Here is a 25,821-nt window from a genome sequence, read left to right on the forward strand (position 1 = left end):
GAATGGTCGTGCCACGCTCTATTGGGATCGATCTATCATCACTGACAGGACTATTGTAGCCAATAAGCCTGACATTGTGATAATAGATCGATCGCAGCGCCGGGCCGTGCTCGTTGACATCACCATCCCCCATGATGAGAATCTCGTGAAAGCCGAGAAGGACAAGTCTAGTAAGTACCTAGACTTGGCTCACGAGATAACCGCCATGTGGGATGTTGATTCGACGATCATTGTCCCGATAGTTGTTTCAGCGAACGGTCTAATAGCGAAGAGTCTCGACCAACATCTTGAGAGACTCTCGCTAGGTGGTTGGATCAAGGGTCAGATGCAGAAGGCGGTGATCTTGGACACGGCGCGGATAGTCCGCCGGTTCCTCTCTCTGCAGCCCTGACCACCGGCAGCTTGGGCCTTGCCCCGCTGCTGGCGGCACCCTAGGTTAGGTTTTTTATAATATGTTTATACGTATTGTGTATTGTTTTTGTAAGTGTTTTTGTATTTTATTTTTATATCCATATTATAAAATAACCTAGCCTAAGAGTTAAAATAAATAAAGAGAATAATAATAATAATAATATTTTTATTCAAGCAACATGGCTCATAAGGCAGTGAAACATAAAAATTAAATTAAAATTACAATTAAAATTAAAATACAAATTAAACTACGAAATTGCTTAGACACTAGTGCATGCAATATAATAATAAATTCACTATAACTATAACTACAATTTGTTTATTTATTACTGCGTGCGTGTATCAGGCAGCAGTTATTCAAATACAGGCAATCAATCCTGTTTGCAAACATTCTCAGAATGCTGTTGGAGCTGGCCCTCACTCTGCGCACAAGGGATGTAGCTCGTTTGCGCATGGTGGTGTAGAAGCAGTCTACTCGCGCCTCCGCGAACATCCCCGATGCACTACAGAATTTGGGCTACTATAACTATGTCAATTGTACATATTTCAGCATATAATTTATTCTTGTACAGCAATAGACGGCACGACTGATTTGGCTTCAATACATCGTCACGCTGTCGAACTTGAGTTAGCAACGCTATCGGGAAACTGCCTTTTGTTTTGGCAAAATCTCAGATTGTATTATCTTTTCATTCATAGATATCTCACAGTTTATTTTTTGCACGAGTTAAATGAACAGCTATTTTATCACTGATATACGACGCTCAAACATGACATCCTTTGAGTGCCGAAAGAAAATTTGCAGTGTGTCAGATACTAATGAGAGTGTCCAAAAAAATAAAGGAATTTCTTTACCAAGTACTACATATATTGTGTGACGAAGCTACGTTCCTGTTTTCGAAAAGATCGTACTTAAATTCTAATTAATTGATTTAGTAAATGACAATGGATATATAATTTATTTTTGTATATAATTTATATCCCTTCTTGAGTGTTTTATTATGCATGAAGTACAATAGGATTAGGAGTGTTCCTGATTCTTCGGAGTAAACGATTCTTTGAAACTCAATTTGCTCTTCAGTTGAGCCTTTCAATTTGTGTATTTTACGCAACAAATCCTGTCTCAAAATGTCTGAATAGACTTTTCTTCTTGATGATGCTCGTCAAATTCAACATAATTCTCTTATGGATAAAAATACAGTCAAACATTAAGATACTTTCATTTTAATCCATATAGGAGTAAAAGCACTTATGTTGCGAACTCTACGTTGCACGTTGTTATACTTAGCCTTAAAGGTCCCGATACGATCTTATCCAGCTCCCATCTCGAGAAACACTGAGGCTACTATTACTTTATTTATTACGAGATGTACTACGTAAATATAGCTTTGTATGAGAGTGTGTAAGGGAGTTAATTCGATAAGGTATTATTATGGAAGCCTGAGAATATGATTGCGATATATTGCTTACGTTGATAGTTACTCATGATGAATTATACCCGAATTAGGTAATAAAACTAATATAATAGAAGATCTTTTAAACCTAATGTAAGGTAATTTGTGACTTGTGATGAAGATTCTTCAATGAAGTAATAAAGTGTCATTAACGCCATGTCAAAAATTGCACTATTAAGCAACCCGTAGGTATAACATAATAATTACAAGTCGTGGCGTGTGGGGCACGAAATGTACTTACTGACTTTATATCAAGTCAATGGCGGCGAACAGATTAGTCAATTCTAAGTGTAAGGCCTGAGGGCCTACCGCGAACCACGTTCGACGTGTTACTTCCCTGTCACACTTACGTACGAATTTACAAGTACGACAGAGAGGCAACACGTCGAACGTGGTTCGCGGTAGGCGCTCTGAGTGGACGCTCGAGTTGGGCGTGCAGCGGGGCGGGGCGTGCGGCATGCATATTAAACAAATGCAAACGTATAGGAGCGGCCTTAGTGCACGCTGCTCAAATTACTCCTGACCCCGACGCCACGCTGCACGCCCCGCCGAACGCTCCGCTTCGAGCGTCCACTCAGGCCTTACACTAAGAGAGATATTTTTCTCCGGTCATACGAGAACCAACCGAATTTTACCAAAAATCAAGCTAGGAAAATACATTACCAGTCACATATAAGTATTCCACCATGACCGTGTGTTATTTTAAGGTGGAATCCTACATAATACCTCTGATTTTGTCGCTCCCAAGGCCGCGATAAATTATCTCTGCCATCTCAATGTTATCAGTTTTGTCAGTGTGATGAATGACCTCGTTTTATCAGTAGGAAGATTTCGCGATATTGCTTACTCGAGATGTATCTATATTGATCTTGATTGATTAGAAGGTATTTTTTGCAACCTTTAGCGATTTTTTGAAGTAGGTAGTATATTTAACTCTTGAAAAAACGATATATGGATGCACAAATGTTACTTTGTTTATTAAACAAAGGGCTAGTAAGTAGATACTACTTGAGCACATGTGAATAGAATGAGGTATTAAGGGCAGCCCGTATTTGTATGGAAAACAACGCGCATATTGCCTTTACAAGTAACAGTATATTCCGCTACGTAGGCCACTTGACACTTTTCGTTTGCTCCACGACTTTTCACTTAGCCGCTAACTAATTTCTACTATGGTATGGTTTAGAACGACTTCATACAACATGTAGAACGTCTGACTCACTATACTCAGAGCGATTAAATCTTAGACAACTAGCTATATATATATTTGCGCTGTCATTTTTCATCAAAATGCATGCACATTTGTGAATAAGTATTAATTAAATTCAATGTGTTTCAATTAATAATTCAATTATTTGACAATTTTATTGTAGGTCGGATTGGTGAGCATAACAATAAGCCTGTATCGAAGTAGACCGATAGGAAATTGACCGAAACCCACAACATGTTTCATGTCAATAAAGCTTAACATACAAAAGCATCCATGCATGACCGCAAACCACAGGCTATTTTATCGATCACATTATCTTGACGTTTATTTGGAATAGCACTTATGGGTCAATTTCTGAACACGATTTTTTTTCTGTCCGTGATGAAAATCGCGGGTTAGCATCAGACAATACTTACCAATTTTTTTTTACATAAAGAAGTCACACTTTCACACCGAGTTCCATATGAATTCACTGATTAGTTGGTTTTTAGAGTACACATAAAAATACCTAAAGGCTCAAATTACTACTCCCGTGCCCTGTCCGGAATCTACTTTTGAGCATAATGAAAAATCCTACGAAAAATTCTACATTAGTATCACTAATTTAGTGTCAAATACTTAAACTAGATGATATTTACTATCACTGAGCACATATACTATTAACTTCATTGTGGTAAATAACTCGTGATCGATGTTTAAATTTTGTCCGAGCGCGCGAGTAAAATTTCGTCGGCAAAACTCAAAGGGCTCTGACAGCCGACGTTTGTATTTGAACCGCCTCGTATCCCGCCTCACCTGTACTGGCAGTATTCGGCTGTCTCTCAAAGCAAGCGGATGTAAGTCAAGCCGCGGCGTGTTCGAGCAAATCGCGTAAGTATTTCGGAATCCGGGTGGGCGACAATTTTTTTCTAATTTCGATGCCCCTTATAAATTTTATTTTCCACATAGCTTTTCAATAGCAATTGTCATATTTAGGAGCCCTTTATGTATCTTTATGTAAGCGATAACATAACAGTTTGGTCAAACACGATTTAAATTTTTGGCGATTTTTTTTATTACGAATTCTAATTTCCGTGCCCTAATTCCCATAACAAATTTACCTAAAACAGCTGATTAAGTGGCACGGGAATTAGAAAGTATTACATATATTGTCAACAAATCTTTTATTGGGGGCACTGTAAGTTAATTGGCAATGTTTACGTCATATTATTATTACTTATATATATTGGCATTGAATATATATTATATGTAATAATAATACGACGTATATCTTTCTATTTTACATTTAAGGAAATCTTAAAGAATGCACAAAAATCTGTGAATAGTTTTTTAGTATAAGTACTATAGTACTTACATACAAGATCGACCCGAATAACCCGGGCAATTTTAATACGTAAGGTAAGGTGGGGTAAGACGACACCGGGGTAAGACTATCACTTGTATGGAATCCTTGTACTGTTAGTCTTGCCCCACCTTACCTTATTCATTGATCATATTATAACATTAAAATATTATATAAACATAAAACTATTTCTGGAATTATTACATATTATAATACCTGTACCTAAGGTTACATGAAACAAAATGAATCACATTTGCAATGTTTTGTTTTTGTAAATTTGACAGCTGACAGCGTATGCCGTATAAAGTTTAAATATCTGGGAGACCGAGCTTTGCTTGGAAAACATATAGGTACCTACCTACCTAAAAACTCAAAAATGCGCGTTTTTCCAGAGATAACACCTACCTAGATAAATTTTTCACCCCAGAAAACTTTTATATGATAAAATTTCATCGAAATCGTTAGAGCCGTTTCCGAGATCCCCGAAATATATACAAGAATTGCTCGTTTAATAGATTAGTTGTTATAAATTAGCTTTTCTAATACAAGAAAAATTAAATATATCCTATTCTTACTATATTATAAATGCGAAAGTATCTCTGTCTGTCTGTCTGTTATCTCGTCACGCTTAAACCGCTGAACCAATATCATGTTGATGATATTTGGCATGGAGATAGTTTGAGGCCCGGGGAAGGACAAAGGATCTGGGGACACGGCAGTGCCGCCGCCAAGTCGAGCAAAACAAAGTGGCACGGTCAAAATAACATTTAATTTGAACATGTAATCTAAGAATTAATGCACTTTAAAATCCCTTAGTTTTGTCACTGACAATCACTCACGATCATCATTATTCTAAGGTACTTCTAGCATACCCACAAGTTCCAAATTTGAAACGTAATTAGGTTTAAGCTTTTTAAGCCAATAAAAATCTAATAATACTGCAATATTAGTCACGTTCTAAAGATCTAATAACTGCATAAATAAGTTTGTAATCCTATAGAAATATATGCGATAACAAATTTACCTTTTAGTTCTTACAATTAGTAGGGAAAGTAAAGGTACACTACGATGTACGATGTGAGTATGAATAAAGATGTATATAGTTATGATATGTGTATACATAGTATCAGTATGGTATGGGTATGATTACCTGAAAAGAAGGACAGCCTACAAAAAGAGATGGGATCCTATCAAAAACATTACATGTAAAAAGATGCAAGTCTCGCAACGCAGTTCTTCTACTACAAAAAAAGTTTTGAGATGTAATGTGAAACCAAGTCGGTTATTTTAGACAATGCCAGGGGGGTATCAAAACCGTAATACTATTAGATACCTTATTAGGGTTCCGTAGCCAAATGGCAAAAAACGGAACCCTTATGGATTCGTCATGTCTGTCTGTCTGTGATAGTCTTACCCCGGTGATAGTCTTACCCCACCTTACCTCATATGTGGTTAAACAATTGTTTGTGTTATGAATTTATGAAGGCAGCATATTCGATTTCTTCAGATTAACTTACACAATAACTTCTTCTCTCTGTGCCCCTATTTATTTCTTAGTATCATTTCCTATACGGCCATAAAGCAGATCATACACCTTGTACCTATCTACATGCAGATACATAATGACACTTTTTAATGAATAGTTTTGTATGTAAGGCGGACATGTTTACGCAACTACTCAAAGTATTGTTTTGAAATATATATATATTACTAAGAAAGAGAGATTAGTTTCCATTAAAATCAAGGAAACTATTAGTCAAATACGTAGTTTTTAGTGTATCATACTTTCGTAGATTTGTCGTCCGAAACTAAAATTAAAGTAGATAAATATGTTCGATGCCGCTTCAGTATGGTTGAAGTATATTATTGTAGATTAAAATATACATAAATAATAGTTTTAACTACCAAAATAAGCTAAGAAAACAATTCCTGTGCCATGTTCTAATTTCCGTGCTAGTAAAATCTAATTCCCATGGACACACTAATTCCCGTGCCCTGACCAAAATTTTAAATTGAAATAACTTTTATAGTTTTATGAATATTTTTACCCCATAAGAAAATTAATGTTTATTATATTTTTTATCAAATTATCAGCATATTTTTTTTTGTGTAATGTTGGTATTTCAAAATTCCATGGGAATTAGACAAAAATGCTCGTTTGGTGAAATTGACCCTTATAGCTACTTATTGCAAATAAATCACTGTTAATACTATTTTCTAGTCATAGACTAGGAATCCTCTAGACGGAGTTTAGAGCAATTATTTCATGAAACCGATGCTGCCAAAAATACGGGGTTGCGGGGGGACGAGGTGAGCGAATTCCGTGCCGTGATTGGTCCGTTCAAAGACACGGACCAATCACGGCACGTGCTTGACTCGAAGATGGAGTAAAACTACCGTATAAGTGGCAGAGGGGGTAGCGTTACTATGCTCAGTCTAGAGGATGTCTTGTCTGTCTTTCTAGTCTTCGCACGGGTAGTTCTAATAAGCAGACCTTTTATTTAGGGTTTTCAGATGATTACAAACATAGAGAAGAAACGAATAAAATTCGAATCTCTACCCAACCAGTGAATTAAGATGGAGGTACCCGTACCTATATGCACTACATAAATCAAGAGTACGTTCATGCTCTTGAAAATACGTCGCCAAGATATCCTAAATCCTGTTTCACACTTGAACTCGAATAGCCCTTTTACAAGACTTTATACGTATAGTTCCTTTCAGTCCGACTCATTGCCTTCTTAACGGGAAAAGTATTCCAAGCTAAGGAAGATGAATGAGCAACTTTTTGTTGCTTACTCTAACAACGTCCGTCAGGTTTTTCAAAGGTTAGGGACTAGTTTTATTCTGTTTTCCACAGTAAAAATGATTTAAATGTAGCACACCACAAATCACAAGAAAAAACCTGCCATATATCTATTGCTTTGCTTGTACATATTTCAAACATTTGCTGAAATAAAAAATGATGTTTAAAGTATTTAGAGAGACATTTTAAAGCAATTTATCCATTATCACCGGGTCGTTATGATGATACGATAAAAGATTGCTATACTGCTTATCTCCGTCAGTATACGGCATAAAAACCAACAAGATCCCTTACCGCTGATTATAATTAAGGACTCGCTCCCTAACCTTTCGACCAACCTATAAGTATTTCCTAAACACCCTTTAAGTATTTTTTGCGGGTTTAAGTGACCCTTTCTTGAAACCAGTCAACCACAAACCGATAGTCAAATCCACAGTTAAACTGCGTAGCGTATACCGTTAAGGCGGCGGTCAGTGGGCCAGTTTTTACCATTTATCGCTTCGTGTAAACCTCTTGTCATACAGCCTTTACGTGATCGAATACAAATGGGTTTGTGAGCGGAATGTAGATCAGTCTTAAACTGACTTTAATTGTGTATGGCATTGCGATATATTATATCATTTTGTAGGTATGATAAATATTGCAAAATTGCATCCGTGTTTAATATACAAATAATTCTCACGTGATTAGGATTAGTTAATTTATAAATATCCCAGACAAGGATATGTTCTAATAGACTCTTAATTAAACATCTCTCTAAACTATTATTGTTATTCAGTGTATAATATTTATACATGCTATTTTGTTACATGGGTAGTATAGTATACTTCTCCTTGCACATTTTCACCGCCTCATGTAATCGGTTAATATTTATGTTGGGTCATAACCATATTAACGTCCTTATTGTACCTAATTACAAATGAGATCCTGTATCTTATCTTGACCAGACAGGAAGTGTCTTATTATCTATACAATTACTATAAATAAACATCCCAATTACAGTAGGTATTCGGCTCACGTTTCTAATGTGTCAGTCCGACGAATTCCCACGGTCGTCATTTACGTTCATCTCTGGGATATTTACCTATTCTAAAATGGCCCACAAACAAAAGCATCAATGATGCTAGGCAATTTAGTTCATTAAGAATTTTTAGTTTATGTTATACAGGGTGCTTCCTGTAACAGGAGCAATAAATTAAACTGTAGGCTGTACTCCTTAAACTGACCAACATTTGTTCAGCAACTTTTAAAAATTATGAATCCTTTAGACTTCCTCTTTTTCATACAAAATAAATATTGCCTTCAATATACGCTGACATCAGTGTGTTTGACGTTGCTCGTCACGCTTTAAACATAACAAAGTGTGCAATACATTGCGTCTTAGAATAAACTTTAAAGTGTAATACAAATCAAAACACGAGTTATTTTCAAAAGTTGCTGAACAAATGTTGGTCAGTTTGAGGAGTACAGCCTACAGTTTAATTTATTGCTCCTGTTACAGGAAGCAGCTTGTATATACCAAAACCATAAGATAAGACTAGCTTTCGCGAATCTACCTACTTAATTTACCAGAAATAATAAATAAATGATTGTTAATCGCCATCGTCTAGATAAGTAAGTCGAAGCAGTCAAGTTTCATTATACTTAAGTATAATAGTTAATGTTCTATAGTTTTTCGAGCACCTTAGACGCTTCGATATAAATATCTCTGATGGCAATAGCACTCTGAAAAAAAGACGCATCCGTCTCGGCAATCATTAGACTAAAGTACTAGACTAATCAACTGTGCAATATACACGAAGATGCATCGTTCACATGGTGCAATAATGTTTGTCACAAAAAGTACAATGACTGCACGCAATCGTAGCATGCCGCATATTCAAATATAACTCTTAGTTCATCGACTTAAAGTCTTCTTAATTAACCGGATTTTGTTTTTCAAGTCTAGAGGCCGTTTCATAGGCATCCGAGCGTGGGATATCGATATTCGCGGCGTGCATTCAATTTAACGCGTCCCGCCCTCGACACTTGTGCACTTGTGCGGTACATATCGGCTCGTTAGTGTGGCGTGCGAGTGTAAAATTACAACACTACATTAATTGTTGCCATTGCACATGTGAGAATCCGGAAAATGGTTCAATAGTTCAGCGGTTGTTGTGATGTTGGTTCGATGGAAATTTTAGTCCGTATTTTGCTCATAATTTAGATTCACCACAGCATTGCCAAAGTTATTATAGTAGTAATAATATACTTACTTAAGATTAAACTATGAAACGAATAATAATTGAAGTTGGTACCTTAGTTAACTGGGACAATGGTATGGAAAATCTATGAATCCGGACGAGGATTCATAAGACCACCAGCAATGGGGATTGGGGAGTATACAAAAAAAGCTATGTATAAGCGGCGCATCATTGAGCGATATAAAATATCATGTTAAACAAGCAACGGAACCGAATCGGCAGCATTCCGAACGCTTGCGCATACTCGTAGAATACCAATCAGCGCAGTGCGCACCTCGATCGCGGCAGCGAGACAAATTGTCACAACAAGACCTTTATTTGGTGTAATGTAAGGTCGATACTTACCTATAATTTCTTGTACAGGCGCCATCATATAGTTATATCGGAGCGGTCGACGTGCTCAAAAATATCTGAACACTTACTCTACAGTATTGACAATAGAGCCCTGTTGAGATAATTGTGAGCACCTTGGCCGCTCCGATGTATCTAATGGCGACTGTACAATGATTTATCTGGAGTATATTTTGCTTGATATCAAATTACAAAGTTGTTTTAAATTAAAGAACATTTATTGCAAGAACTTAAATATAAATACAAACTAAAAATATAAAAAAAGTTTAAATTTTTAAATTCTGTTTATTATTAATAATTATAAATTGCTAAGGAATTTAAAACTGTTCTGATCATATTCTGAGTTATCCATTATTATTAACAAAACCCTATTTTTCATTTGATTGACTTATTCAAGGCTATTTAAATGTACTTTAGCCATTATATACCTTTGAGGTGGCATCTCACTCTACGTTTTGCAACCTAACTGCAACCTGAATAATCACTGCATTTCTAACAACTTCATTAGCTCTAAGTTCAAGTGCCTACGCTTATAATTAAAAGGTGCGTAGGCTACGGCAGCTCTTCTAAGTGTAAGGCCTGAGTGGACGCTCGAGTTGGGCGTACAGCGGGGCGGGGCGTGCGGCGTGCATGTTAAACAAATGCAAGCGTATTAGGAGCGGCCTTAGTGCACGCTGCTCACATCACGTGTGAGCCCGACGCCACGCTGCACGCCCCGCCGAACGCTCCGCTTCGAGCGTCCACTCAGGCCTTACACTAACGGTGCTGAGGATTAATTAATATTGCAAGGGCTTAAGAAGCTGCTTAAGTAGCTCTTTATTCATAAGTAGTGCTACTGCTTGTCATGGATTGGAGTGTAGACAATGAAAACAAAAGAAAACTACAGAATTATTAATAGGTCTCGCGGGCGGTTATCATTAATCAAAGCCTATAGTTTTTTTTAGCATTAGAAAAGACTACGCGATCTTGACGTGTCTTTTAATTGAAAAACACTTTTGAAAAATAAGTCACGGCAAATATGTAACAATTATGAAATGAATCATATACGATTATTTACATTATGTTGCTTTCATAAGTAATAGTTACTGATTTTTAAAAAGCGTTTTTCAATTTAAAAGACACGTCAAGGTCGCGTAGTTTTTTCTAATGCTAAAAAAACGAACTATAGATGTAGTACGTCTCGATTACAAGGTTAAGTACAGACGCATTTTAAAATAAAATAAATGATATAAATAGTCAAGAAATAATAACAAATTATATGCCTACTTATAGATATATCACACTTCATCATTTTCAAATGAAATTTTGCCTTTGATAGGTAACTACGCCACTGAATTGTGGTAGAGGCGCCCTTCACTTTGTTCTATACTGCTCTAGCGTTTGACTATACAATCACCATGATATGCATTACTGTATGCACATGCGTAAATTTAGCATTATGTTTCCTATCAACAAGTAATCATTGGATTGTTAGTTTCCGTAAACGCATAATAATTTCTATGAGAATGGGAAAACAATTAAGTATGCACAATCGCATAAAGAGATAAGAGTTTTGCATAATTGTTTTAAACATGCAATCAATATTGAAAATCTTTAACGCAAAGTGTCCTAAACTCCTCATGTCTACACACTTAGAAATTCAAATAAAATTGGTTACCGCCTTGACAAGTATATTAATGATATATTATTAGAAGTCGGTGCCAAGTAAAATTGGTTTTGTTCTGTCGGCTACAAAGTTTTTAAAAAGTACATAATCATATGAAATAGTGGATACAAGCATAGCTTAGGTACCTATATATGTTATATGTTTGGCATGTTTTTTCTTTGTACATGACGATCTTTATTGGGAGACACAATTAATCTTATTATTTTTTATTTTAAATTTATAATGTATTTTTTGACGATCATGATAAGATAAACGTAATTTTGACGAATGTAGCAAATTTATAGTGTAATTTTTATCTTGAAATAAAGAAATTTAAATCTATCTAAATCTATGGGTATGTATTCAAAGGCCTTCACTTCAGGGCTAACTTTTCTCGTCGGGAAACGTCATGTCATAAAGTTCCTTGCGCTCTCTGCATCCCACTAATGTCAACATTACAAACGGGAAAGGTCGAACTTTTGGTTACTACTAATATGTAATACGAGCATTCTACCACATATTTCTGGATATATCAGGTACTTATAGCTTATTTTTTGCTGTTATAAGAGTGTGCAGTATGGTAGCCAAAAAGGTATTTAAATGATACAATCTTCTCGGGTCAGAGGTGTAGGGTTACAGCCGGCGGCGTAGGTAGCTTTATTTGACGTTCATAAGCGCATTGTAATATGCCTATTTGAAAAATAAACTATCTTTATTTATTTATTTATATATATTTAGTTCAGATAACAAGATCCATACATTACAAATTAAATTAAACTAAAACTATTTCTTAAATAACTAAATTAGCCTAACAGCACCTCTATTATGGTCCATGTGCATATCGTTCTATTTGAGCACTATTGGACACTGTAAATTGTCAATAACAGTGTTCAGAACTATTCAGAAGGCTGCTGGGGCTGTCCCTAACACGGCGCATCAGGGAGGTCACTCTCTTGCGCATTATGGCTTGGAAGCCATCCACGCGAGCTTCGGCAAACAGGCAGTTATCTTTACAGTCGATGATGGTTTACTTTGTGAATGGTAATGTTATGCTTTGTGTCAAGTTATATTTATATTTCTGAAAAACAAAAGTCGGTATGAAAGTATTCCTTAGAAGTAGAATTCATTGAAATTACTAAATATGTTTTAGTGTTAGTAAATTCTTACATTGTCAAGTATCCGAGAGGTAGTTTTGCAACTATGTTCCCAGTAAAAAAGAAAGCAAGTTAATGACTGCACTCGCTATAAACCCTATTATTATACCGGAGTCTATGCCTTTCGAGAGTCGTAGGAAACTGATGCAAGTCTACAGATACGAAACGCTATCACAGAATAAGCATTTAATAGTATAGTACGCTATTTCCAAGCGTTTTGTTTCAGCAAATAACGCCATTTGTCTTGCCTTGAAGGCTTAAACTCTGTTGAACATAGTAAATTTTATTAGGCATCTCGAATTTGCAAGAATAATCAAGTATTTTTCTGATATAATTCTCAAAGCTGCCGTGTCGTGCCTACTTAGGTATCAACTGATACTGGTATGGGTTTTACTTATCATCATTTTAAAAATTAAACGTTAACGTCTTGAGGTTGCTTTCGTACAGCCACTTCGTAATCAACTAAGGCCCGATTTACACATCTTCAGTCATTACAGGTCTAAAGTCAGGCAAAGTGTAGAGTGTCAGCATAGTCGTCGTTAAAGATGTAGTGCATCATTACTTTCCATCGTATTTTCGTACGTTCGTATTTTTCATGCTACTTCAGTCAACCTCTGCACTTTTTGTACCAAGACTGACTGAAATAGCAAGACACGATCGTACGTTCCCGTGAAAATACACTACATCTGTACATGACAATATGACTTTTACACAAATTTTGTCACGTCAAAGTAGGTGAAGAATTAGCTTGGCTTCCTAGGTGCTATTGTATTTAATGAAGGACCAGTGTATTATAATTTTCATTTCATCTAATGCTGTTCTCAAACAAACCCCCATCTATCCCGAACATGATATCCAATAATACGTTTATCCTTGAGCACACACGAGCCGTGCGCCCGCATGAGCTACGATATTCAGCCTGACTCAATGAAGTAATGCTTCAATCGACAATAAGTATAATGACTCTTTTACTGACGTGATTTGTACCAATAATACGCTTAATTTCGACGTTAACTACTCATATTATTCACACTACTATGCGTGCTAGTATGATTGCTAGATGAGCGGTAAAACAATCATCGAAATGTATGACAGCGCTATTAGGTCTGATAATGGCGTTAGAGTTTCTTATTCACTTTGCACATTTTGTGTCGTATCGACGTCGTTTGAAAGAAATTAATGCTAACTTTACGGACACGGGACATAAAATGTATCTAAAGATAAGGTAATAAACATTAAAGATCATGAAACGTATAACGTCTTAAAAATACCATGACAATTGAAGAGGCAGTATAGCGGGAACAAAGCTAAACAGAATTGGCATTCTTTTGTTATCTGCAAGTAGCGAGAATGCGCAATGACGTAGATTGCATTGTACATTGCTCATACGAGCATATCAACTTTGATGCGCTCTGCCACAGAAAATATAGGCCTGAAATACCTACAAGTGTGTAATACTTTTTGCTACTACTACTACTAGGATTTTGCTACTACTACTAGTTACTAGTGGGAATTTTTAGCTTGTTTTGGTTAGGTAGGTAGGTAGGTTCCTACGTCGTACGGATGGAAGTGACGAGCTATTTTCCAAAGCAGTAACCTATTGTAACTCAATCGGTAATGGTTCACTTCGATGTATGTCCAATTTTGAAACTTGTGCCTAGTCAGGCTCCTGCTATACAATTTTATGTGACTGAGCCTATTTAAATTACGGAGCAGAGAGCTGTGCTCGTTTCGTAACTATAATTGGTATGTAGTTTTTCTGGAGCATTTCCTTATTAAAGGGAGCGCTTAGTTTTGTTTGTTCAGTAGTTTCTGTCGAGACAAAGGAGCTCGTGTACTGAGAAAAGTGTATTACTTTATAATTTGTAGAATTTATAATTTTTCTGCACTTATTAGCTTCCTTGTATTGCCTCATACTTTCCAGCAACAATAAAACTAACCTTAGTTACAATAAAAGAGAAGCCCGTTCATTTCATAACACCAATCGGAGTTTTATATGAATGTATTTTTGCTTTAAAAGTGGATCGTGTACTTTTCTAGGTTTCACCGTTGCTTTTAGCTTTCTCGTGTTTGCAGCAGGTTTTATACATTGCAAGGAGAGACATCGCATGCCTTCTTTTATTTCACGTCCACTCCTTAATAGCATATCGTGTCCTAGCCACATGCCGTTAAATTACTAAAAGAAATAAGTACTGCCGGTAGGTACTCAAGTATTTAGGCACATGAGATTTAATGTCATAAATATTATCATCTAGTTCAGTTTGAATAAGTGTTATCTTTCTAGGTTTGTTTAATTTTTCTATTTTTTATCACAATAAAATGCTCATATCTGTGTATTTAAATATGTGATTTTTGTATTTTGATCCCAAACTTTGCGCAATGTAACCAACATCATTACATACCTATCTAGTACAAAACGGCCTCTATTTACTTAAATACTTACCACAAAGTTATTAGTTTTACTAAGATAAATTTGTCTATAAATGTTAAGACTTAAGAAATTAAACTGATGTAAACAGCATTATTGCAGAAATGTACTACCTATATTTAAGTAGTTACTACGCCTTTCATCTCGGCCCTTTCACTTCAGCTAAAACACATTGAAACAGCAAATCATGTACTTTTTACTCCGGTTTCAATTAGCCAGCGGCATTATTGATATAAAGCGATGCAAAGTAATCCTTATTTATTCCTTAACAAAGTGCAAAGTTAAAAGCACTCTTCGTCTGTTAAGTCCTTATTAGTTCGGGGTTAATTACACTCGGAGGACTCTAGGCGAAGGGGAAGCAAGTTCCAAGAAGTTACCAAACGAATGTGGTTAATTTAACGGGTCTTGGCAACATCGTTACACAATTCTAAAGCTTTGTTCGAAAAGGATTAAGAGACAGAGAAAGCCGAGAAGCTAGGTTTATTGCTATCTACTTCGAAAAAAGCGGCTTCTCGGCTGTCCCTGCCCAAGATGGAAATCTTTTTCTTTTTTAGATATAAACATAAGAATTTCAACACTAATTCTGGCCACCCATTGGGCATATAAGCATCCCGCTCCACTGTTATTATAGTTAAAATCAGACATAAAATTTGATGTTACGAATACCAGTTATGGTAAAGTGATCGTTCGACCATCGCTCCCTAAGTAGGCCAGCAGTACCATGGTCGGACGGGTCAGTGACCGCGCCTCCCCCTTCCCTTTACCTACGTCTTGTCCTACTACATTTCTCCACTCCAGCGCAATGCAAAGGCTGCATTCTCCGATCCCTTTATCAATGTGTTCACTTATATGAAAACTCGACGGCGCGGCGTGGCCTTAAAGAAAGAACGTGTGCAATTAAATATGTAAACCTGCCTATCTATAGCTAAAGTGGTTCACAAATTGCCGTATACAAAGCATGTGTGAATCTTGTCTGAATAGTTGGAGAAAGTAATGCTGGGTTTTATAGTTCTTTTCTCAACGCCTCTGTTACGAAAATCGGCCTGTAGAGAGTTTCAAAATGTGCTTTTACTTCATGTAACAAATTTCTCAAGGTTTGCCTAACATGGTTACAGCAGCGTTGTGATTATCTTTTGGTTTATCATGTTTGGGGTCGTTTATACCATTTCGATTTCCGGATAGTACCTATTCGTTAATTTCGTTATAATAAGAAACGGTACTGTTAACACAACTGTTATACAATCCAATAAATTGTTACATTCGTTTTGGTAGCAACCGCCTGAGTGAATTTTAATTTATTTGAGCGTAAAAATTGTCATAATATTATGAAATGGTTCGTATAATTTTGACTTAACTTGACATAATAACAATGACCATTATACCGGAGTAAGTATAGATATTTAACGATTCTTCTTCGATTGGTACATGCACCTATCCATCCTGGATAGATGTGTTTGTAATATAATATCGACTGGCTTGTTTCGCGGTCAGAATCGAGTCAGAGTAATCGGTTTATCTGAGAACGCTCTGCCAATGTGGTTTTAATGATTGGCCGTTTCCTCGGTGGAGCATGTTTAGCCCATGTTAGTGGAGGAAGTAAGTACTCTTAATACGTTTTAAATAACGTTGTAATCCGGCCATTTTAATTACATTGAAAGTTCTAACTGGAATAAATTGGGGTCTATCAATTAGTAGTCTACCTAACAGTAGACTACCTAACAACATAAATATGCTTTTTTTGCTGATGAGTGTGTGTTTTATAATGAAGGTAAGTAAGTAGCTATTTAAAGTTGAATCTACATAGATACTCGGTACACAGTGTACACACATTAGCCTAACATGTGAAATAAAGATGGTTTATATACTTGTTATATCATCTCGATGAACATTGATCACACTCGTTCGTTTCTCGTTACGGTTTGAGGTGTGAGACAGCAAAACAACGCAAACGTCATTTAATGAAGACAAATGCCGGCTCGAGCCTTATTTAAATCAAAGTCGATTGTTTATTAAATGAGATAGATGGAGAAATACATAATAAGTGAACGCTAATTAACAAAACTTGGATTTGAAAATTCCGCTCACCAAAAAATGTAGGTATAAATATCTGTTGATTTACATGAATGAATGTGTAATAAATAAAAACTATGCCTTGTTTGTTATAATTATGTCAAGGTAAAATCATATGATAATTCTATACTATTCGTAAGAAATGAAACATTTTTGCAGACATCTCCTCAAGTGTAGCGCCGGTGTTCAGCACAGCACATGTCATGCAAACAAATATTAACAGGAGCTGCGCTTTTCTGTGTATTGTGCATCAGATTTCACGTAGTTGAGACATTTACAATTTTATTACAATACGAGTACGATGAACTCACAGTTTTGAAACCAAATAATCACTTCTTCGTAATGTTAATTTCATTATATCCCTTATTAAATCTTTGGTATTGGCTTTACCTCTTGCTTCTTTGGCTGAATATTGTTTAAAACAAAATAAATTAGCTCTAAAACAATATTATCTTCAACCTATACCGTATCTGTAAGTATATTAGATTGATGATCCATATTAAATTCAGAAATGACAAATTGATTCGAAAGTACGTTTGGCCAAGTGACCACGACATTGCTCATAATGTTGAATAGCTTTATGGCTTATTTGAATACAAAGGCATTTCTCTAACACAAATACTTGGTGCAAGGTGGCTGCCGCGTTCCATCCACTTTCACGATTGACCTATCACGAGCGGCGGTCACTTGGTAACCGTTTGGCAAATTGGCTGACGACACGTTTCCGACATACCAGAAGCAGCGATGGAGCATAGTTGAAACTAATAATGTTAAATTTTACGAGTAGTAACATCAAAATAGTAATGCGCGGAACGAAATATGAGTCTGCATTGTCCGTATTGTACAGAGGATGACGTTCTATGCATAACTTCCTGAGCTGCAGTGCTAATAAATTCTTCATATTGTATATTGTAGGACCTATCCAGATAGGTAACTGAGTATTCTGTTCCTGGTCAGTCTACGCATGTAATGCATATCCACTCATTCATAAAGTGGGTAGGTATGTACTTTTACAGCTGGGTGTACCTATCTATTGTTTTCAACAGGATTATACCTTACATAGTTAGGTTCAGTAATGGAATGAAGAAAGGCCTCATCTTTTCTTAACCCCACGGCATTCGTGCCTTTATAATATGATAGTTATGTATCGTAAACATAAAATATTCTTTTGTGAGCGTTCTAGTGATTTCTTTTCTTTTTTTACTTTATTATTATAGAACCCCAGCGTACTTAGCGAACCGCGACTCGTCCCGAATGGGTGCTCCGCTCTTTCCCTTTATTTTTCCTTTTCTGGAGCGCCAGACACTGCTATGTAAACTGTTCAGATAAGGGACGAACTTTTAATGATTCCAATAACCTGAGGTATTCTCAAAGGTTTTATTTCTTAGGATTTAGAACACTTCACTGATCAGTTTTGCCAAAGTTACGAATACAACTTGCAACAGTGATTTCGCAAAATGGTTCACGGACAATACAATCATAAAGTCCATTGACGTGATACATTCGACACGCAAATTGCGGTACACAATTTATATCGGCTTCATATAGCTTTACTCTACTTATTCGGGTTGAGCTTCACTCATGTAATATTTACTTCACTTTTCCCATTTCAATTTTTCTTGGTTCAGAGAAGGCAGGAAACTTTACAAATCGCTCACTAGTTCACCTAATTCGTATTCAGGCAACGTGCTGTTCAACATCGGTAACAATGAATATGTAGAAGTAGAAGGATACGTGAAAAAAAAACCGTGACCAATGAGCCGTAAGAAATATACGACTGCGAAATTAGGCCGGCGTAGCTTTGAGCGAAAACAAACAGTTCCTCTAACTAAGGTGATGTTTACGCAAGAAAAGTAAGAGTCGCCGAGTCGATCTTACTCGAAAGATAAGCAGGGATTCGCGACTCCGTCCAATCAACGCAAATCCGAGATTTGATTAAACAAAACAATACATACGAATTTTAGATAAATACTTGAGTAAACTTAATTCTATCGGTAATAAGAAATGTTGGTTTACATTTAACCCCTGTGCAATTTCATTAACTTCGTGGTTACATAAAAAAAAACGTGTGTCGGTCTCTAAGTACAGGTTGTCGTTCCTATAAGTGACTTCATTCGAACATCCGGCGTTATTTCACTATCAGTGATCTCAAGGCACCTGACACCCTCATGCGGCCGGCCACCTACCTACGTTTTATGTTACTAACGCATTTATTTATTCCGAGAATAAACTTTCGTAAGCTCATATCTCTATATAATGCATACATGTAAAAGCAACCATTCTGCATAAAGTTAAAGTTTAAATTTGAACAAACATGGCTATGTCGCATACGAGTTGCGAAACTTATCCCTCGACATCTCCCAGCGATGCGGTTTCCTGCTTCGCTTCCCAGCGCTCGGATAGGTACATCTAGCGCTCTCAGTGAAACAACGTAACATGTTCTCATTGCCTTCGTTTAAACATCCGACGTTGCTTTACAAATGGATCGATCTATTCAATCAAACGGGTTCCATTATGTTCAGTTTGCTAGTTGTCCGTTAGAACAAAAGCATCCCAGGCCTTTGAAACGAAGTATTTACTACGTTTGTAACAACTTTTAAATTAAATTTCATCTTTTGTTGGACTGCGAATTATGGGGATTCCTAAGGGATTGTTTCGTTATTACAATACATTTTTGCGTGACTGTGACAGTAATAAGAAAAGTGTGAATGATAATTGGTAAATTGGTACTCAATGAAATAAAATGTATGTAGTAATTATAATATGCTTTTCTACACCGATGACCAACTTGTAGGTAGGCAAATTAGCGATATTGTGTTATATTTCGTCCCTGTACTTGCGTAGTTTCAGGTAGGTACGCTTGCAGAAGTGTGTACTTATAATATTAACCCACCCTCGGCAAACCTGCTTTTATGCTTAGTCAGTGTTGTTTAACGTTATTACCATAATATGCATCACGTCAGCTTTCCACATATAATTTTACGCGCCTTACGTATCCACTTTGTGACTTTCTCAGGAAGTATTTTTTACAAATTAGCCAGCCATATTTTTAACAAAAACTGTTTCAGAAAATTATGAAATATAGAATCTACAATAACATGTATTATGTTACCTACAGTCTGGAAAACCAATTTTGTGCTACACTGAGGTAATACTAGCACAAGAAAAATTCAGCCTATGCTCCAGTAACAACTGTAACCAGTCTACTCTTACCAAACTATAGTAGTGATGGGTAGGACATCAATTTAAAATGAGTTTGTATGAGTACCTCATTTTCTAAAATGAGATGTTACAATGTCTTACTTCAAATGAGGTGAGGTACTAGCATATTTTCAGCATCGACTATTCCATTAATTCCAACAGCGACAATTTTTTTATGTATATACATATTTATGTATTCATCACTTCTTTTATAAATAAATAAATAGTAATATTTAATTGGAGTGCAATTCTGGAGGTAAAGAATATAACTTTTGGGAGACTCGCGAGTGAATTTGAACGGATAAAAGAGTTTTTTGAAATTTGAAGTGTGTGAATGATTTGTGTGATGGTGGCAAGAGGTGTTTGTGATGCGCGCGAGTAAATGAGTAAAATGAATAGAGGAGTGAAGTAAGACATTTTTGCGGTACGAAGTACTGCGACAAATTAACAAAATGAGTGGTACAAATGAGATGCATCACGAGTGAGCGACTCAACACTAAACTATAGTTCATTTGTACTTATTCTAATATGTAATTCATTTTTTCTTCTAGCCAACGGAGCCGTTCATACGACTCCGACGACAATGAGCGGGGCGCCTGCGAATGGTGCGAGTACGCACTCGTCATCACGCTCGCCACCATCCTGCTCATCGGCGTCTCGGCGCTGACCATCTTCTGGACGCTGTTCTACCGCGAGGGCTACGCCTGGGTAGACGACATCCCGGAGAAGCAGTTCAACCTGCATCCCACGCTTATGGTTGCTGGGTTCGTTACCTTCAGCGGGTTCTGTAAGTATTTGCTCTTAATTCTAACCTGCTTGGTTATTAAGGTTAACCGTCTATCTATACCGAAGAAGTATTTAGTCAATCTTCAGATCTTTACCAGTTTTTCCTGACCGCCCAGACTATTAGCTTTTGATTATCGTCATTGCCAGTCTGTCATTGTTAAATGGCGGGAAATGGCTCAGGATCGAGACAAACGGTGTTAATTTGTGTCGGAGGCCAAGACTCTAGGTTAGCCATCAAAGCCAGTATTTGATTATCTTATCTACTAATTAACTTGTTAAGTGTGTCTAATCTAAGTACCTCCTTTAAGTTCTGCGACAAAACAAGGTACCTACTGATGCAGAAAGTTTAAATGTAACCATCAACATCATCAAGAATAATAATTAATGCCAATAATATTATCCGAGTATATTTTGCGGCCATAAAACTTTTGCGTCTACGAGTTAGTGCAAGAGGACATTGGATACGAGTCTGCAGTTTCTTATCAAATACAATTAACAATAAAACGTGCCTAGGAGGCTGTGCTAATTAATCTATTTCATTTCACTGCAGCGCGCATACGAAGGTTATTCCGAGTAATCACTTTGTCAGTCAGTGGCTTATGAACAGTAAGTTTGCCCATAAGCTGCCACCAACTTCACGATTATAATGTATGGAGCCGACAATGATTGATTAAGTCAAGTTTTGACGAGACTGACTTTGAAGCTGCATTAAATATAAATAAGTCAATCATTATGATTATGACCTTTGTAATTTAAACATTTCTTGGCATTATTCAAAGATAAAAAAGCTTAATTAAGGTTCTGTTTATTTATTATAACGCAATTTATGCATGAGTGGTCGCTTCATTAGCTATTGTTTTATATTATATAATAAGAGACCTTACGGAAATCTAAGGCGGTGTTGTAATACATATAGTACCAATCAACGTTTATACCAAACGGCACTACATATTCGGACATTACGGTAATGTTATGGTTATGATATAAGATGTAGGTAGAATATCTCTCACGTTCAGAAGTTCAAAGTTACCGCCATGCCGACATATCAACAGAATCATGTAGTGGGTGGCGAGTTAGCATAAATAATTTGTGTCGCAAGAGCAGCTGCTACTAGAAAGTGAATTGAATATTTGTAATCGCCCTATCACTTGATAGAAATCAAGTCCCGCTGATGACGAGGGCCTGAAATATATTTTTCCAAGGAAATTATGTTGTTTGTACTTTTAGCATTACCATAGTTAGCAATATTTTTTATCACTTTGCCCCAAGCTGTTGCCTCTCTGCTTAAAGACCTTTGGCCAGTTTAACGAATAGAATAAGTACTCCTCGATCTTATATCATCTTGTTCAATAACAGAGTAGATCTGTGCGCAGAAGTGTAACATCATAAAGGTGTTGATATTAATAATCTGCTACATACAACTTAAACTGTCTGTCTTTTCGACATCGAGATTTATGTGACCATTTATTGAATCCAACCGTTGTTTCCAGCCGTACTGCTGTATCGCATCTGCCGATGCTTCCGCCGCATCTACGTGAAGCTGCTGCACGCGATCTTCCACGCGCTCGCGTTCCCCTGCATCGTCATCGGCTTCCTCGCCGTGCTGGACTACCACAACAAGAAGGGCATCAACAACTTCTACTCGCTGCATAGCTGGATCGGCCTCACTGCTATGGGACTGTTTGGAATACAGGTAATGTCCCGAGCTATCTTTAAAGCGATTTAGCCGCGGTTAAAATTAAGTTATTAACACTGAATCCCCATAAGAGTCCAAATCGCGCAAGGTACCACATATGACATACTTATCTAAGCGTCGAAGGTGGCCATAGACTAAGAAGTACCTTGTCCATTGTACTGGACATATATAATGCTTGTATGTTGACAATGTTGTAAAAAAAATCCACCAAAAATATTTAGTTAGTAAACCTACAGCCTCAATATCCCAACTCACATACTTGAATGTGACGCACAGTCATGCAGACACAATTTAGCTATTATCAACTTTCCCGAGCCGAAGAGTGCTTAACATCATCTCCCTACTTGCCCTCGGATGCAACGATTACTGCAAAAACATCCTTAATCTTCAAACCGTAGGTTCTTCTGTCGTTTAACGTGTTGTGAAAAGAAAACTGCATGGATGGAAACGTAGCATCTTTGCTAGATGCTTTAAGCCGTTAAGCGGGCTTACCGCGCTGTTCAGGACGCAACTTATATGTAGTTACGTGTAGTTAAACACTTCTATACATGTCGCGTTCGTGCGAGTGGTTTAGTAGCTTAGTTTAGTTCAGTTTCTCTCGTCACGAGCGTAGCCAATTGAGGCTGGTAATTATATCGCCGGCGTCGAAATAGGTCATTACACTGTGGTCGAGTTTAAATATCTGTGAATTTGTTTAACTTCGCGTGATAAGAGTTCATTATATCTTCAATTACGTAAGCAGCCTGGAGACAAACCTTAATTCGCAGTTCACATGTTGTTTGCTTCCTTTGGTTTGGAAGGTGGTAATAAAACAAAAACATGGTGATCCACTGCCACTCTTCTAAGCGGTTGTTGTTTTGGCTTTACAACTTTTGCTAGCAAAGCTTGCAGTAACGTCGGTATTTTATATTTCGTCGGTATTTATCTCTTTCCATGATTCATCCGGAATTGGAATTCACGATAAAGTGTGAAGCAGTGCATAGTTAATACATATATGTACTACGTTATTACGCGCACAGTTACATATTTAACGAAATCAATTTTCTTAAGCAATAAAAAGTACCATTAACGTAATAAAACAGTCCATTTCCACCCAACCCATGCGAATTTCCGTCTCCAAATAGCACCAATATAGACAGAGATGTCGTCAAACAATTGCGAAAGTAAAGATCTCTCTCTTGATATTCCGATGGTTTTTTAATCCTTAGTATTTAATGAATTTTACCTCGAATTCCAGTACGCCGTGGGCTTCTTCAGTTTCCTGCTCCTCCTGATCTGCAACAAGGGCACCGCCGGCTTCCGCGCCTCGCTCGTGCCCGTGCACGCCGCCTTCGGCATCCTTACCTTCGTACTCGGCGTCTGCGCTTGCCTCACCGGACTCACTGAGAAAGCCCTCTTCACCATTACGTACGTTGATTGTTTATTTAAATTGTATGTTAGAAAGATCTTTAGATTTCAAGTTGCGTTCACATCAGGCTGATAGTTTGTGGTTTTTATGTACGCTCACAGCGAGCTACGTATTTGGCGTAGTGTGAAGAATGTATCCTAAAAAATGTTTTTGCTTAACTGCATCAGTCTAATGTGATCTCTAGCTCAGTGCATTTAGCATTTCCAAATCTTAATGTTATTCCTCTCTTGAGCCAAAAATCGACCAGAAGGCTTACATCACTGCAATAATAACATTTCTTTGACTGAGAACGTAACTAAATAGCACATTATGAAATGGCATCGTTTCCATTAAGTACATGATGCGATATTCACAACCACAACCTCATAATATGCAGAGCACTTTTTAGCAGATATTTTCGTGATCTCAACAGCGAGTTGCGAGACACGTATGAGTAGGTATAGTGACTTGGACAGCTAGATTATTATATAACTAGGTACCTAAAATAAAACAACAGCTGTTAAGATCACTATATCAATTGCCCTCTGATTCCTTGTTGTGTTTTATTAGTACAACATTGTTTGCAATGACATAACTTTTGCTTTTAAAATTATCCGTTGCAATTAAACGATCACGATGCTTAATAACCATGACAAGAATGTTGAACATTATGCTACATATTACGAGTTCGAGATTTTGTGTAGCACTTTAAACCAACATAATCACTTTTTTCAACTCCTTAAAGCGTCGCGATCGTTCACACGTCTTCACACTTAGAATATTAAAGCCTAGAAGGTGAGTCTTAGAACGTAGCTAGTAAAACTAAGCTGTAACATCCAAATTGCGAAGTTCTTCAGATGTGAAGTGACATACTTGGAAGTTAAACATAACACAACTCTCGACTTCTCTATTGACAAGTCGGCTCCGTAGATCTAGGCCTTAATATTCTTAGCGCCACTTGCACCATCCCACTAACCCGGGGTTAACCGGTTAAACCGGTAACCCAGTGTCTAATTGTACAGGTGATCATCGTAACTCCAGCTTTAACCGGTTAACCTCGGGTTAGTGAATGGTGCAAGTGGCCTTTAGCATCTTCATTTGTGAATGTTGCACGTAGTCCCGCATGTTCACCGCTAGTATGTAGCCTATGTGTGCGTATTGCAGCGCGGAACGGTACAGCAGCATGCCAGACGAGGGAATCATCATGAACGCCATCGGGGCAGCGCTCATCGCAATCCTGGCCACCGTCATGTATATCGCTTCGAGGGACAAGTTCAGAGCGCCGGAGACGAGAGACGGGCTCATAAGAGCCTCCGTTGATTTGTAGATTTATTCAATTTAACAGGGTAATACGAAATTCCTTTTTAGTATTTCTGTGCCTACGTTATAGGGCTACAAATTGTAAATTATGATTAACATGAATGTCGTACCGAAACCGAACGGATGGATCAATGACGTCCAGAGTAGGATTTTTAGTTTTCATTTTTTAAACACATTTCTTTTAGCGAATGATTTTAAATTAAAGGTGTCGCATTGTATTAAAATATATTATTCTTTTACTATACCTAGTTAAATTTAGCTATTTAACTTTAATCGATTCACAAAAATATCATTGCATGTGCATATTGTTCTAATCA

General features: G+C 37.0%; 1 protein-coding gene across 4 annotated transcripts in view; it reads left to right on the forward strand.

The window, feature by feature from the left end:
• The window catches only part of LOC134648765 (plasma membrane ascorbate-dependent reductase CYBRD1), a 91,022-nt gene that overhangs the window by 60,876 nt on the left and 4,325 nt on the right, over positions 1-25,821 (forward strand). For 3 of the 4 annotated variants that reach the window (XM_063503312.1, XM_063503315.1, XM_063503314.1), the window contains 4 exons: positions 20,867-21,102; positions 22,592-22,794; positions 24,035-24,204; positions 25,349-25,522. In XM_063503312.1, the coding sequence (XP_063359382.1) occupies positions 20,867-21,102; positions 22,592-22,794; positions 24,035-24,204; positions 25,349-25,511 (772 nt within the window). In that variant the 3' untranslated portion in view covers positions 25,512-25,522. Of the gene's footprint in view, positions 1-20,866; positions 21,103-22,591; positions 22,795-24,034; positions 24,205-25,348; positions 25,523-25,821 lie in introns of those variants that run through there. The other variant, XM_063503313.1, reaches the window with a different exon arrangement.

The sequence above is a fragment of the Cydia amplana genome, chromosome 6 (assembly GCF_948474715.1).
Source record: "Cydia amplana chromosome 6, ilCydAmpl1.1, whole genome shotgun sequence".
In the NCBI taxonomy this organism is placed as follows: Eukaryota; Metazoa; Arthropoda; class Insecta; order Lepidoptera; family Tortricidae; genus Cydia; species Cydia amplana.